This window comes from Dryobates pubescens, chromosome 15, assembly GCF_014839835.1.
Source record: "Dryobates pubescens isolate bDryPub1 chromosome 15, bDryPub1.pri, whole genome shotgun sequence".
In the NCBI taxonomy this organism is placed as follows: domain Eukaryota; kingdom Metazoa; phylum Chordata; class Aves; order Piciformes; family Picidae; genus Dryobates; species Dryobates pubescens.
Genome location: NC_071626.1, coordinates 26,652,886 through 26,668,382, shown reverse-complemented (window position 1 = coordinate 26,668,382; position 15,497 = coordinate 26,652,886). Strand labels below are relative to the sequence as shown.

The following is a 15,497-nucleotide window of genomic DNA, read 5'->3' as shown; positions in this document are numbered from 1 at the left end:
TGTATCTGCAGTAGGCCTATAAATATACTGCAGGTGGGAAGGTAAGTATATGAAGAAAAGGGCTCTGGTGAGTGGCCTTTGCAGAAAATTACTTTCCATCCTTTCTTTCATGAAGGCTTGTATTTGCAACAAGAGAGTTTTTCATTGCAAGGCCTTTCCTGAACCATTCTACTTCAAAAAATAGATGGAAAGCAGCAGGTCAGAGACTAGCTGTGGGCTCTTACCAATACTACTTCTCTTGCAGCAGAGGGCAGTTGGGTAAATTTTGCAACAAGGTTTAATGTACCTCCTTTCTTACAGGCAGAAAAGGTAAGGCTCTTAACTTTCCTTAGTATTCGGTGTGGAGCCTACGGCTAGTCTGCAGTTCTCCTCTCTTCCAATTCCCCCTCCATTTGACTCCAGTCTGTTTTGAGCTCTGTTGCATCAGTTGTTTCATGCCATTCTTGTTCCATAAAGGCCTTGCAACGGAAGACTCGCAAAGTATGTTGGTACGACAGAGTGACTAAGGATTTCCTCCCTCTTCTTTTTGCCTCCACTTTCTCTTGTCTCACAGGTCTGCCCATCCGCTGCCTCCTGCGGTGAGTAACGCCAGCAGCCTCTGCTCGCTTTGAGACATTTAGAGTCTGAATCGTTCTTTTAATTTAAGGTACCCCAGAGTTCATGGCCCCCGAGATGTATGAGGAGAAATATGATGAATCCGTTGATGTGTATGCTTTTGGGATGTGTATGCTAGAGATGGCCACGTCTGAGTATCCTTATTCCGAGTGCCAAAATGCTGCGCAGATCTACCGCCGAGTGACCAGTGTAAGTCTCTCCCCACTATTGACTCTAAAGCTACTTCTGCTAGCAGCAAAGGAGCGCAGCGTGGTACGGTGCAGGTGTGTATGGGGAAAAAGAGACACTGACAAGAGGTTTTTGCTGGATGGCTGGAAATCTATAGTGTGGTTTCACTTACCAAACAGTCAGTCAGAAGCCTGTATAATACCTGAGCGCTGTGCAGGTGTGTATGGGGAAAAAGACACTGGCGAGGTTTTTGGTGGGTAGGTGGAAACCTCTAGTATGGTTCAGTTTACCAAACAATCAGAAGCCTCTGTAATATGTGAATGGAAATACAATTTTGTGTGTTCATACTCTTCCTTCAGTATGCAGGAAGGTATTGCATAGGGTTTTAAAAAGAAAAAGAATAAAACCACATGAGGATAACAGTGGAGTATTTTCGAAGCCACCGGGGGGAAGTATTTCAGTGTTGGAGATCAGCTGGTAACTTTGTTCTCTGAAATAAAGCTGGGTCACAAACTCAGACTCCTTTGGCTTAGTTGGCTGCCAAGGTGAATCATAAATTGTTACCTGAAGTGGTTTTCAGTTAATAGTTTACTGAAAACCAAATGGCCCTTAGCTACTGTGTGTCAGGTGCAATTCTAATTATGTAGTGGAAATACTTGATAAATAGCAGGAAAGTATTCTACTCCAAGAAGTGCTGGGAAGTGTAGTGATGGTAGAGGCATTGTGAGTGAACCCAAGTAAGGCTGAGAGAGACAGTCTCAGATCTCTTGCTTGCTGTCTGACTAGACTACAGACTTTTAAACACAGGAAGCAGAAATGTTGTTAGACATTTTCAGAATGGTTGTGGCAATATTTGCTTTGTGATGTCTAAAACAGTGTCATCTTTTTGTGTGTATTATGGAGAAGCTGAGGCTTTGTTAAACTACCTGCTTGGCTTTGGGAAAATAAGCTGCTGTTGTCTTCATGGTGCCTCACACTATAAAAGGCAGGTAGAATTACTGACTTAGATGTGGACGGAAAAGTCTTCATAGCAGATGTGTTCTGAAGGAAGGCTTGGAGAAGTAAGAGTAACACTTATTTGGAGGGGAATGTTGGAGAACACAGAAGAAAGAAGAGATGAACAGCAGGTTTTTTGTCCAAGATGTCAAAGATCATATAGGTTTCCACACTTTTTTCCATGTTGGACTTACCTGTAATTTCCTAAACAGAAAACACAAAGGTAAAGTCTAGCTTTTACTTTGCAAACAGCTTCATCTAATCTGCAGGCCATTTGGATCAGTGAAAGAAAATAGCTTACCAAAACAGTCTAGTAATACTTTTTCCTGTGCTTATGTATGTGCTTTGGCCAGAGCCAGACTGATACCTGATGTAACTGCCCTGCCCATTCCTTAAAATGTGCTCTGGACTGTGGTGAGAATTGTATTTTGAGACAGTTTTAGTCTTGGAAGTCCCAAGGTCTTAAACAGCTGTCTCCCTCCTGGTCTGTGATGTACTTGGCAATTGGAAAGCTCTGTAGCAACTTACCAGGGTTCAACTTACCTCTTGATGTTTCTTTCTCCCGATTGTTTTTGGTTGACTGTTGAACTTGTAAGTAGGTGAGAAACATTGGTAATTGTATTGGCTTGTCCAACATCACCTTCTGCCCTGCTGCTGCAGGTTCACATATTTAATTCAGTTGGGGAAATTTTTCTTTTCCCCCTACTGATTCATCTACTGATTAAGAGCTCTAAAATGTACTATGCTGTGAAATAAAGGAAATCTTGTTGCCTTTCATCAGGAGGAAAGGACAGGAAGGTAAATGAAATGTACATTTCTCTGCTTTAGGTAGAGAATTAATGTGTTTTGGTATATTTGGGTTGTTCTATATCATTGCAGTCATAAAGCAGTTTGCTTTAAAAAACCCAAACAAAACTGGAAATAAAATACAAACCTGTCTGAACTGATAATGGAGAATTCAATATAAGCTATAATGTGGAAAGCAGAGCTTTATTATGAAAGTTAAAATACTAGGTTGTATTCTTTTTACCGCTTTGTGAAGCAACGTGAAAAAGAACCATGGAATGTTCTGACATTGTCCTTTGCTCCCCAGCAAAGAAAATAAGACTTTTCTTTCATTTCAAAGGAGGCTTTGGAAGTTGTCTGCAGTTGTGAGGGATGAACCAGTTGAGAAATTCAGTACTTAAAAAGGACAGTGTGTGAGCCGTCAGTGACAGAGTAGAGTAAGAAAACCTCCTGTGTAGGTGATTCTAACAGTCCTTACCAACACGTTTCCTTCTAACGTATGTTGGAAGGTCAGTGTGGCTTGTGGAAGATGCTTACCGTATTTATTTCAGCCTCTTAGTTTGCTGCTTTCCTAGACATGTTAAGGAATATTTTGAGGTAGCAGCTGTAGTCCTGTTGTGTGAAAGGATTACTTTGTCTAGATGCATCCACAGAGACCAGAGGGAAGAATAGTAATACTGGTCTGGTATTGATAGCCATGAAAGTTCATGTAATGTGGGAGCTTAAAGACCACCAGAACCCCAAAGGCACTAAGATGAGAACATGCAGGTGAGTCATACTTAAATGAATTCATACCCCCACCCTCTTTGCAGTAGTGATTAGGCTTAGTCAAAAAGCAGAGTTGCTTCATTAGCTTCAGTCCCTGCTGTTGCTCAAGACAGAAACCTGTAAGAGGCTTCTGAATGCCAGGATGTCCTTTCAGGACTGGACTTGTTGCTACTAGCTAACATTTCTTTTCTTACATGTTGTCTGTGGTGGTGTTTTTTAGGATGGCCTTCAGCTGCATTGCATTCTGACCTTATGCCCCTTGTAACAAGGATTGCTCTAGCTGATGCCCAGGTGCTGCAGTGTTGGACTGGGGAGTTTGCTAGCATCACTGAGTACTCTGTTGTGTTCCACCTCTTCTTTTCAGGGTCTTCCCTCATGGGTAGAAGCAGTTTTTAAATTTAATAGTTAGGTAAGCAAAGTTTTAGCTATTGGATGTAAAGGCTGAACCTCCTCCTAGAGATGAGATTTTTTGGCCCAGGCAGTTGTTACTGCGTCATATATTACTTAGTAGCACTGCTGCATGAGTCTGCTGTTGGCAAGATGCTTGTCTGTATGGTCTACAGTGTCTCCCTGGGAAGTTCTTTCTCCCTAAAGCAGTGCTGGGGTGAAGTTCCTGACTTCCCTGGCTCAGAAAACAGAAGTACAACTAAACTGCTCTTCAGGCTCACTTTAGCTAGAAGACAAGTTCTTCCAATGGAAGAGTCTGCCTTAAAACAACAGCTCTCTGCAATTTGTGGGGCTCAAGGTGTTATGCTGAGTACTTCTACAGTTCTAGTAAGGAAGTGGGCAGAAGTTTGACACAGAGTATTGATCTCTGTACTTGCATCCTCTAGCATGCTCAGTCAAGACCCTTTGTTAGCAATTTCTGTAGAGAACAATGAGATCTACATTCTGTCTGATGTCACTCAGGCATTAAAGGAGCCTAGACATTCTTTGCAACATCATGATGGAATGAAAACATTTTTGCTCTCAACTTCCCCCCTTCCCTGATTGATGTATTTTTTTTAATTGAAGCTGGCTTTTGCTGTTCTTTGGAAATGGCTCCAAGTAAATTAGTACATAAAGAAATTGCACCTCCAAAGATTTTACTGAAGGGTTGGAGGGAAAATCTCCTCTGAGGATTAAATAGCATATTTCTTCAGCTGGGATTGAATTCATTCAGTGGGTGCCAGGGGCTGCCTACCTGACCTCAGTGAAAACCAAACCACTAAGCCTGTAATTAATTGAAAATAAGCCACATGATTAAGGTAGGTTTGGACTGCTCCTGTGATGTATTTATTTTTTCCCTCTGCCCTCTTGTGCAGACACAACTGTCTGCTACACTCCTTAGAGGCTAGGTCCCTTTTCTCTTTTCCTTTTTCCTGATTCTGCTCCATAGCAGGGTAATACAGACAGGCATACAAAATGTAATCAAGATACTTAATTCTGTGACATACTTGCTTGAACAAAACAGGTATGAAAAATCCTTCTAAAGCACAGGGAGGCTTCCCTGTCTTCATTCCTCTCTGGAGACTGATACTTTGACCTGTCCACACACATTTTGGTTCAGTAATTTGTCACAGAGATTGGCAGAACAGACCTCCAAAGTATGATTTCTTAATTCAGTCTGTTTGGGGTGCAAGTGAAGGCATAACTGTCCTCAGGAGCTTCAGTTACTTTGTCTCAGCCTCTGGTGGCATCAGAGTCACCTCAAAACTGAGCTTGATTTTTCACTTGTTTCTGTTGCAGTTACTACTCACAGATGTGCAGACCTCTGTTACTTCTACACAATATTTCCTTCAAGCTTTCATTTTTGCAGGCGAGAGAGAGTGTTTAAATATATAAAGGTGCTGGTTGCTCAATATCTAATACTTGAGTATCCCAAACCATACATTTTGTAGGTAGTTGACTAGTTCTGGGACTAATAAAAAGGCAGTCAATGGGTTTATTAATGTTTTTGGCTTGCATATCTACCACTAACAAAAATCCTGGTGTGTTCATTGCAAAAAGGTTCCTAAGTCAATCCTCAGTTTCAAATGTACTAATCAGCTGAATATAAGCAGAAAACTCCCTTTTCTTTCCCCCCCTCCCATTATAGGAACTTACCTTTTAAGTTTTTCTGATGGACTTGTGCTCTATTCTTGATTTTCTCCTTGCTTACTCGCACAAGGTGAGGTTTTGCACTAGTCCTTGCTTTCACCAAAAGCCCAGTCTCTTCTCTGTAAACAAATGCCTGTCTTCTGAGCTGCCCTTAAGATGAGAAGGAAAAAAAAAAAAAGGCATTGAAAATATTTTACTTTAAAAAAAAAATAAGTTACTCTACACTGAAATGTTCCACATAGTGGGCATGACATTTTTCTTCTGCTGCTCTACAGAGCTTAAAAAAAAAGCCCAAGGGAACAAGGTACATAATGAGTAACTTGACCAGGCAGTGCCTAACTGGTTTAAAAACCCTTAATTGCCCTAACTCCTGCTTACTAGTTACAGTGAAGGTCATTCTCTTGGCTGGAAACCAGGCAGCTACAAAGTGCTGCAGCTTGCTGAGTTGAGATGAAATTCATCTTCAGTGTCATCCTAAGCTTCTAGGCTAGTCAAATACTTCTTTGTTGCCAGAGGTGCCGTGGTTGAAGTAGTTCAGGTTTTTGTCCTTGTGGGTCTTGGGCAGCAAATTTTATTTGCAGTGTTTAATAAATGTTGATGAGCACCATCTTTGGCTTTCTGGAAGGAATATGCAACTCTTTAGGCGTGTATAAAACTGTTTCTTTATCCTCAATAACTTGGTTTCTTGGCCTGGTACAGAGCCACCCATCCTATCAGATTGTCAAGCTGTTTTCAAGCTTTGGATAAAAAAATCAGTGGAGGAGTAGGAGGTAATGCTCTAACAGAGCAAGCAGGCTTTTGACAAAGCAGGTACTGAAAGACTCTGAACCTTCAACCAAGCACAGAAAACAGATTAATTGTAAGAAAGAAACTCATGTATTGATTGAAAGAAGAAATTCAGGTGCTGAAGTATCCAATGAGAGAAACCCAGGCACATCAGATGCAATTCCTCTGCGTCTGAATGCTCTATAGAATACTTTAAGCTTCTACCACTTGCCTTTTGTAGCTGTTCAGCTCAGTTGCAAGCATTTTGCTGGAAGTGTCTTTAAGTGTGAAGATTCTTCCTGGGTGGAGGTTCAGGGACTGACTCATCAGTTCAGAAATAGGTAGCCTTAAAAATGGGAGGTGAGATTTCAGGGTTCTGAAGCATTAATATCTTAAGAAGCTTTGCATGCTAAATTAGCAGTACTTTTTAAGAGGTGGCAATGATCAAAGTGAAGGAAAGCAGGCGTCAGCTTGAACAGAGATACAAGATGCTATATGGTTTGCACAGCTAGAGCAGATGATATCTGAAGTTGGAAGAAAAAAGGCTCATTCAACCAAATTTCTGTCTAAAAGTAGCTGACTTAAGAGCTGTTATTCAAGGTGTTTGTACTATTCAGCAACAAAGCCTTTTAGATTGCAGCTAAAACTGTTTTGTCAATGTTGGTGCTGTAAAGCAGACTTGGCTTAAAGCAAAAGGAGATATTTCTTGTTTATGTTGTTCACTGCTGAACAACTTTGAATTGGATATGATTTTGAAATGACCAGGAATTAAAAAGTGTGAGCTTTGGTTGAGTTAGACTCATAGAATTGTCAGGGTTGGAAAAGTACCTTGAGGAACATCCAGTTCCAACACCCTTGCCATGGGCAGGGACACCTCACACTACAGCAGGTTGCTCACAGCCACATCCAGCCTGGCTTTAAAAACCTCCAGAGATGAGGCTTCCACCACCTCCTTGGGCAACCTGTGCCAGTCTCTCACCAGCTTCATGGGGAGGAATTTATTTCTGACATCCAATCTGAATCTATCCATTCTATTTTTGCTCCATCCCCCCCAGTCCTATCACTCACTGACACCCTCAAAAGTCCCTCACCAGCTTTCTTGTAGCCCCCTTCAGATACTGGAGTTGCATATCATCAAAATCTAATATATTTTTGAAAGCTGGAATTCTAAAATTTGGCTGTATTGCAGAGTTTCCAGATAGGTTTCTAAGAACACAAGTGCCCAGAACATTCTTTAAATAGTGGATGGTAAAAAATACAGAGAGTTCATTAGCTAGTAAGGATCAGTCTAACTAAAACTGTGCTACTGCTGCTCTGCCCTGTACTGGCACAGGTTTAGCTCTTACATTAACTGAGGCTAATTTAACAAGAGCTGGGCAGATGGCTCATCCTAGGAAAAGAGAAGGGGCAAAGGGTTTTTTAAATGCCTGAATTTGCAGTGTGATGAGAACCATTAATGAATCACTGAATACATATAAATATCTGAGGGCTGGGGGTCCGGCAGGAAGGGACAGGGACAGGCTCTGCTCACTTGTGCCCTGGGATGGGACAAGGGGCAATGGATGGGAACTCCAGCACAGGAGGTTCCACCTCAACATGAGAAGGAACTTCTTCACTGTGAGGGTCCCAGACCCCTGGAGCAGGCTGCCCAGAGAGGTTGTGGAGTCTCCTTCTCTGGAGCCTTTCCAGCCCTGTCTGGATGTGTTCCTGTGTGACCTGTGCTGGACTCTGTGGTCCTGCTCTGGCAGGGGGGTTGACTCAAAGATCTCCAGAGGTCTTTAACAGCCTGTGATCCTATTGTGGGGAGAATGAGAGCTCAATGTTATTTGTCAGTATAGGGCCACTAGTCAAAAATACTGTCACTGGAAGTGAATGGGCCACTCTTTCTTGTCCTGCCTGCCATACTGCTATAGTTGCACAGGGGTAGGAAGGGGTCCAGTGAAGTTTCAGTCTTGTGGAAAACAGCAAAGGTGTTGAGTGAGTTGTAGGCCAGGGTTGCCCCAAAATTTTACATGAAGCTGTTACAGTCAGTTCAAGGTTACTCAGAGCTGTTGCACAGAAGGCAGCACCACGAGGGTGTGTGGATGCCTGTTTAAGGGCTTGTGTTTGTTCCTGTATTAGAAGAGTAAAGGTCACCAAGGCTGAGTGTGGGTTTGCAGATGCAATTCATTTCCAAAACCAGAGACACACACCAGGCTAAAATGTGTAGATAAGAAAATCTGTTGGGTTTTGTGCAGAATGTGCTTATGCTACAGAGAAAGAAGGCTGTTGCTTCTCTGTATTGTGGAAGCATTCAGAGGCTTCCTGACACTATGAGCTTGTGGCTTTCTTTGAACATAAAATTCTTAGAGACACGTTTCTATCTTGCCACCCATTACCATCATAGAATGCTCTGGGTTGGAAGGGACCTCCAAAGCTCATCCAGTCCAACTCCCTCTGCAGTCAGCAGGGACATCCTCCACTAGATCAGGCTGCCCAGAGCCCTCTGCAGCCTCACCTTGAATATCTCCAGGGATGGGGCCACAACCAACCTTCCAATATTTCTGAACTTGTTCCTGACATCCAATCTCAATCTACTCCTCCCTGGTTTGAAGTCATTGTCCCTTGTCCTGTCACTTCAGGCCTTTGCAAACAGTCTCTCTCCATCAAACTCTCTGCATAGCAAGGATGCTTTCAAGGACCATCCTCTGAAACTATTGAATCTTTTGCTACACAAATAGAACTCTTTCAGTCCTATTAGAATAAGGCATAATAAAAGAGAGAGTGACTTTTGGTGCAGTGTCTGAAGAGTGCACTATTTTTGGTGTTTGTAGCATTATCCTAGGCCTTTTGGTAGGTGTCATCTTTAAGGGCTAAATCTGGTCCCAAATGTGTGTTGTGGCCCACATTGGGTTCTTCTTTGTAATTCAAAGTCCACTGGAATGAATTTCTAGCTTTTGCATTCCTGTTGTTGAATTTAAAAAGGAGAGCTGGGGGTGGGTGTCTTTTTTATTAGAATAGCAGATGCTTATAGCAAAGAATGCAACTGGTACCATTTGATTCCCCCAAACTGTTCTGTGTGCTGGAAATAGAAGAAAGATGCTTTTAGAAATTGTGTTACTGTGGCATTTCAAAATTCATAGCCCTGAAACCTGTGTCTAGGCATGGCTGGGCTTGCTTTTTTGGAAGTAATTTCTAAGCTGAAGTCCCAATAAAGCAAAGGGTGATTCAGTTACTTAGTGACTCAGGATTTCACCACTGCATATTCTTGTTTGGCTGGGAAATGCAGCATCCCTGCTTTTAAGTGTGAGGTTAAAGGCCTGTGTACAATAGATGGAACTGATCTGATCTTTACACTCTTGTGCAAGAACTAAACTGAGAAGTTAGTGTGCACTTTGCTTGTCCAGTCAGACTTCCCAGTTGTTTCCCTGCTCTGTGCACATACTGTGTATTTCTAAACACAGGATATTTCACCAATATCCTAATGGTTGGCCAGCTATACACTAAGGAACTGCGTCCTGCTCTACAAAATTTCCTGTTCCAGAGCTTGGACAATTTCTTCCCTTCATTAGAATTGTTGCAGTTAAAGTAGATGTTATGAGTAGTCTACTCTTTAACTGAACCCACCTGCTTAGATGGTCATGTTCTTAGGACTTCTGAAATAGGTTGATATTTTTATCCAGCTGGAGGTGCTGAAGTCCAGTGGACTTTCATGTCTAAAGTAAAAACTGAAAAGGCCATGTGTGCTGGGCTGGGTACTTAGTGGGGTGATAGTGAGGCATGGTGGCTGTTCAGCAGTAGCACCTAGCACAAGCTGCATTTCAGTATCACAAATGCTGTGGGGTGCTTTACTTTGTTACAGACTTCAACTTAAGAGTGCTGAGAAGTACTGAGGCTTAACACAGTCTTTTCCCTACAGCACAGAAGCGAGGGCAAGCAACACTCAAACACTTCAGGCTGTTAAGAGTTTATTATAGATGAGATAATAACATGATGCACAACTTCCTTAGCCTACATGCAGAGAAAGCAGCAGAAAGCCAGGGAGCTACTCTCCCATCCCTCCCTGCCTGGCTGCCATTGCAGCGGAAGAGAGACGACAGCCAGAAACCCAGAACTCAAAAGCAGCAGGCAGAGCAGGAAGCCTCTTGGGTTACCATCTGAACTTCAAGCCCCATGATACTTTGCTCAAGCCAGCACTTCAATGTTGAAGCTGACAGGAAGAGAATTGCTCTCTACAACTCCCTGAAGGGAGGTTGGAGTGAGGAGGGGGCAGCCTCTGCTCCTTGGTGGCAAGAGACAGGAGCAGAGGAAATGGTTGCAAGCTTTGCCAGGGGAGGTTCAGGCTGGATGCTGGGAAATATTTCTTCCCAGAGAGGGTTCTCAGACACTGGAATGGTCTGCCCAGGGCAGTGCTGGAGTCCCCATCCCTGGAGGTGTTCAAGCAGTGTGTGGAGCTGGTGCTTAGGGACATGGTTTAGTGCTGACCCTGCAGTGCTGGGTTGAGGGTTGGACTGGATGAGCTTGGAGGTCTCTTCCAAACAGATGTTTTCTGTGGTTCGGTGATGGTATGAATAGTAGCAGATTTGAACTCAACCTAGGGGATGCGGCCCACAATTTGTAGGAAGAGTTACAACTAGTTCTTATTCAAACTTAACTGTGAGGAAACAGAATAACAGAGCTGTGTTCTACTCTACTGGTCTTGTAAGGCTTTTAATTCTCTATATCTCTGACCTTAGAATACAGAGAATAAACCAGGTTGGAAGAGACCTTCAAGATCATTGCTTCCAACCCGTCAACCAATCCAACACCACCTAAACAACTAAACCATGGCACCAAGCACCCCATCAAGTCTCCTCCTGAACACCTCCAGTGATGGTGACTCCACCACCTCCCCAGGCAGCCCATTCCAATGGGCAATCACTCTCTCTGTGTAGAACTAGAAAAATACAATACTGAGACACTGGCTAAGTGTCCTGCAGCTCCTGGGCTTGGAACTGTAGAGTACAAATAAATGTAGAGGTGATGTTAAGTGGTGGTGGCTACTGAAATGAGGAGTCTGTTTTATTCTTTTCAGCAGAGATTCTCTCATACAAGTGACCAGGTGCTGCTTCTAAGCAACCTCACTAACTTGAGGAAAAAGCAGCTAGTGTGAGTCTGTCAATCAAAATACAAATAGACTTTGTGCTTATGAGAACTCTGTTGGAGAACTTTATTTGCTGTTGTGTCTGGCCTCTTCTATTAGTGTCACACAAATGGGGAGTAGATGGTAAATTGAGGAGGAAGAGAGTTTCTAACTTGCTGTTGGCCATGTAGCAGATGGGTCTGTATGAATCCTGCCGTGGCTCTGCTGCCTTCACAGTCTCTGTGAAAGCTGGGAATACGCAGGGATCGGCCGCAGGTGATGGAGACATCGGGTTGAAAGGCACTGGGACTTGGATTACTTACCTGCATTAGAGGGTGAAGACTAACTGTTGAAGCTATTTTGTTGTCACAGAAGTCTCAAACATCTGAGAAGAATTCTGACCTGGGTGATGGTGTATCAGTCAAATTCAGAAGGGGTTGTTAGAAATGTGTGGTTGTTGGTTTCGAACAGAAGAGATCTGTGCCTGTCCTAGTCTAAGTAGGGCTTCATGAGAACTCCAGCTCTTTGGAAGCTTTCATCTGTTCCTGCTGCTTGTATTGCAGTAATGCTATTTATTCTGTTCAGATACTGATCTGGTGCAGAGCTTATTCTGCAGGATTTACTGATTTAATTCTTGGCAGACTTATCAATTGTCCAGAATTAATTGCTATGAAAATACTGCCATCGGAGAGGCAAAAATTTCCCCTCTCTGAAATGTGTTGCTTTGTTCTAAATTATTTTCCTTTCAGTTTCATCTACTTTAGCTTGCTTTTTAACAAGACAAAAGTATTCTTCTGTAGACAGCCCCATCTCTCTTTTGAACTGAGGAAATCTTAAACTGAAGTCTTCCTTTTCACAATACGTACTTGCTGAGGAGGAGATTAACCGAGTAGTTGTAGGTGTACCCTGTGGTGAAATGAGGAAAACTAAATCTGAAAGATTGTTTCTAGAATGGATAACAGGAGAAAGATGAGGGATTAGAGATGGAAAAAGAGGTGACATGGTTAAACAGGTTCTGAGGGCTGGCTAAGTAACTAATAGGAGATGGTGAAATGTAGAAGATCATGGGGTAGGGCAATTTACATGCCATTGCCTGGGGGCTTCTTTGAGACTGTGGGGGAAGGTGGTAGGATCATTGGCTTGTTTTCCACTGGAATCATATGCTCTGCATAAATTCCTGGGATTAATGGTTTGTGGCAGCCTGGGACTGGTTCAAACCAGAGTGGTAACAACCTAGAAAAAAGAAAATATGGAGACTTAAATTACTTTGTTTGCCTGATTTGACTTTGCTACCGATTCTATTAGCCTCTGGACTGCAATGTTAGAACATTTTGTTTGAGCTTTATCAGTTGCAGTAGAATTCATTTCAAGCTCTGTAGTTAAAGCACCTTTGAAAAGAGCCAAACATGAAGGGTAGTTAGACTGGGACAGGTAGGGACTGTGCCTGCTGAAAGCAGATGCAATTAGTGTCCTGTGCAGGTCACGCAGCACACACCAGCACAGTGTCGCCTCACTTGGGTGTCCAAAGGGTTAGATTTTTATTCCAGTGGAAGCAGATTTGCTTGGAGTGCAGAGTGCCTGTTTGGTTTGAGTGCAACTGTAACAACAGTAAAAGGTAGCAGCAATGGCAAGCAAAATTCCAGCATGCTTTGTGCTAGTGAGCATTGTTAAAGTGGAGATGATAATCGAGAGTTTCTTTGATCTGTTTCTATTGTTTCTTTTAAAATGGCTGGCTAAGCAGTTGGAAGAGCAGTCAATAGAGCAGGACTTTTAATGACCCTTTTCCCTTGGCCCCACTAAGTTTCCAGAGCAGCTGGGGGTGGAGAGGATTTTTAAAGGGCCCGGTAAAGGACCACGTAAGTATTGATTTTGCAACATTGTGTTGTGGTAGAATAGCAAGATTGGGATAATTGTGATCTATTTTGAGGAATTAAGTATCCTGGTTTGGAGTGAAAGAAGTGCTCTTGGCAATCGGAAATTTAACTTCTATCGGTTTCTCACTGATTAGGTCAAAACTCATTGGTTCATTTCACACTTGAAGCTTTTGTCATAATGATTCTTGTGTCCTCCCCAAAAGTCCTGAAGCTGTGAGCAACTCATTAGTGTGTGTGGCTGTTTGAAACTAGACACCAGAGGGGAAAGAAACAAATAGTCAGACTTAAGGGTTAGGTTTGGAATCTAGCCAAGAGGTCAGACTCTCTTAAAGGTTTTTTCCAACCAAAACAGTGCTGTGATTAAGAAGTGTAGCTTTGTGGGTTACTTGTGCATGTGTGGTGTAGAACAAGCCACGATGCAGCTTTCTGACTTTGTCTTACAGTTTGAAAACCACCTTCAAATCCCTGCTCCTTAGCACGAAGTACCTAGTAAAAGGGAAACAGATGATCTTTGCCAAGGGTAGCAGAGTGTGATTGGCAGGAAGGAGGGAGGTGGAATGTATTGTATTACCTGTGCAATATATTCTATTACTGTTGTCCTGACCAGTGTTTTGTTAGGATTAGATGGTAGTCAGCTGTATCTATACTTCTATAGCTCAGTAGAAAGAAGAGGAGAAAGAGCAGCTGTCTTCATTCTCTGGGGCAAAACTAGTGCCAGAAACCTTGGGCTGGAACAAGGCATTCCCCAACCTGTCCCCTGCTGTTTGAAAGTGCAGTTCTGTAACAGCAGGAGTGAACTGGGTGATGATCCTGCATGCAGCCTTAGACTAGTGAAGAAAACCTGGGTGGAGAATAGGCAGAGCAGCCAAGCGAGGGGGGCGGGGACATGAAGGAAGTAAAGGTTCCCTGCGCTGCCTCCTCTTCCTCCTCCTTGCAGCTCGCTGGGCAGGCAGAGAAGGACACGCTTCCCTCTTGCTTGTATTGACTCAGTATTGATTCAGTATTTGAGTACCAAAAGCAGATATTGAGCTCAAATCTCTGCAGCCTCATGTACTGGACTTGGAAAAGTACAAGAGGTGTCCAAGACAAAACAATGGTCCCTTTGAACTTTGATGTCTGCTTTCCTTCTGCTGTGCGTTAAGGCCACAGCCCAGCAGATTCTCGTCGGCAGCTAGCACCTAGCTTGCTCTTCAGGGGTTCTGTGTCTCTTTTCCTGATGGATTTTACAAAAAGAGAGTTGTGTCCTGTATTTGTCATTGTGAATTCACACTGTTGCTGCTGCCACAAGGATTGCACTAAGGAGGTAAGTAAGCATTTCAGCTCTGTATGGTGTGTGTAGCCATAGGAAAGGATTTTGGGCGAGGGTGTGTCAGAATTCTGGACAAATCTACTGAGTTGCTTTGCATTTTCATAGCTTCAGTCTTCAGCTTTTCAACCTGGCTGGGCTCTTCCTCTCTTTTCCCCCTGTGATTTTTTAAATGGAGATTAAACCCCTGAACAGCAAGGCTGGAACACTTAGTGCTTCTGCTGTTTTCTATTTGTGTTAATCCAAATGGAACTCTTCTGGAAATGTAGGACACTTCATGTTTCCAGGCAGAAATAGTGAAGAGGAGCTGTGCATAGCATGTAATTTGGGTTTGAAAAAAGTCTTGCAGATCTCTTGTTTGAGTACTTATCTTGCCTTGAATGGAGCAGATAACCCTCCACCCTGTAAATGTGGCCGTTGGATATTGGAACACACTTTTTTGCCACATGCATAACATCTGAAGTCACAGACTGTCACATCTGAGACAGGAGAAATGAGACCTCTTCTTACAGTTAACATGAAAACCAAGATCAGTGTTGGTTTGTGTCAGTTGCCCTTTGTGCTGCCTGCATAGGCCTGTGTTTTGGAGGTGCTCTCAAGATTTAAGTGTTCGGTAGGTTACAAGTTGGCACTCTTCACAGTTCTGCCCTCCTTGACTATTGCTTGTCCATTTTCCTTCTGTAAGACTTAGAGCTAATGCAACAGTGTAGGGAACCAGACTGGGGAGCTTCATCTCACTGGAAACTGCTGCAGGCATTTTTGGTTGGACATGTTTCCAGTCTGATAAACACTGATCTGGGTCATTATAAAACTGTGCTGGCCAAGGGGAAGAAATGTCACCTGTGGGGGAACAGGAGGCTTGCTTTCAGGAGCACTGCCATTTCATGCTGGTTTAGATGGGAGCTTGAGAAAATGTTGATGACTTTCATGTGTGCCTATTACAGCCCTCTAAACTTGTGTGGTGGTTTGGTTTATTTTCTTCCCAGCAAGAGCTCTTCCTTTTATTTCTTCAGCAAGCTCAGAACAGTGGGAGTTGGGT

At 43.1% G+C, this 15,497-nt stretch overlaps 1 protein-coding gene across 17 annotated transcripts in view; it reads left to right on the top strand.

Annotated features, from left to right (window-relative positions):
- Positions 1–15,497, top strand: part of WNK1 (WNK lysine deficient protein kinase 1) — a 116,818-nt gene that overhangs the window by 49,204 nt on the left and 52,117 nt on the right. For all 17 annotated transcript variants that reach the window (XM_054167773.1, XM_054167772.1, XM_054167782.1 and 14 more), the window contains one exon: positions 647–804. In XM_054167773.1, the coding sequence (XP_054023748.1) occupies positions 647–804 (158 nt within the window). The remainder of the gene's footprint in view (positions 1–646; positions 805–15,497) is intronic.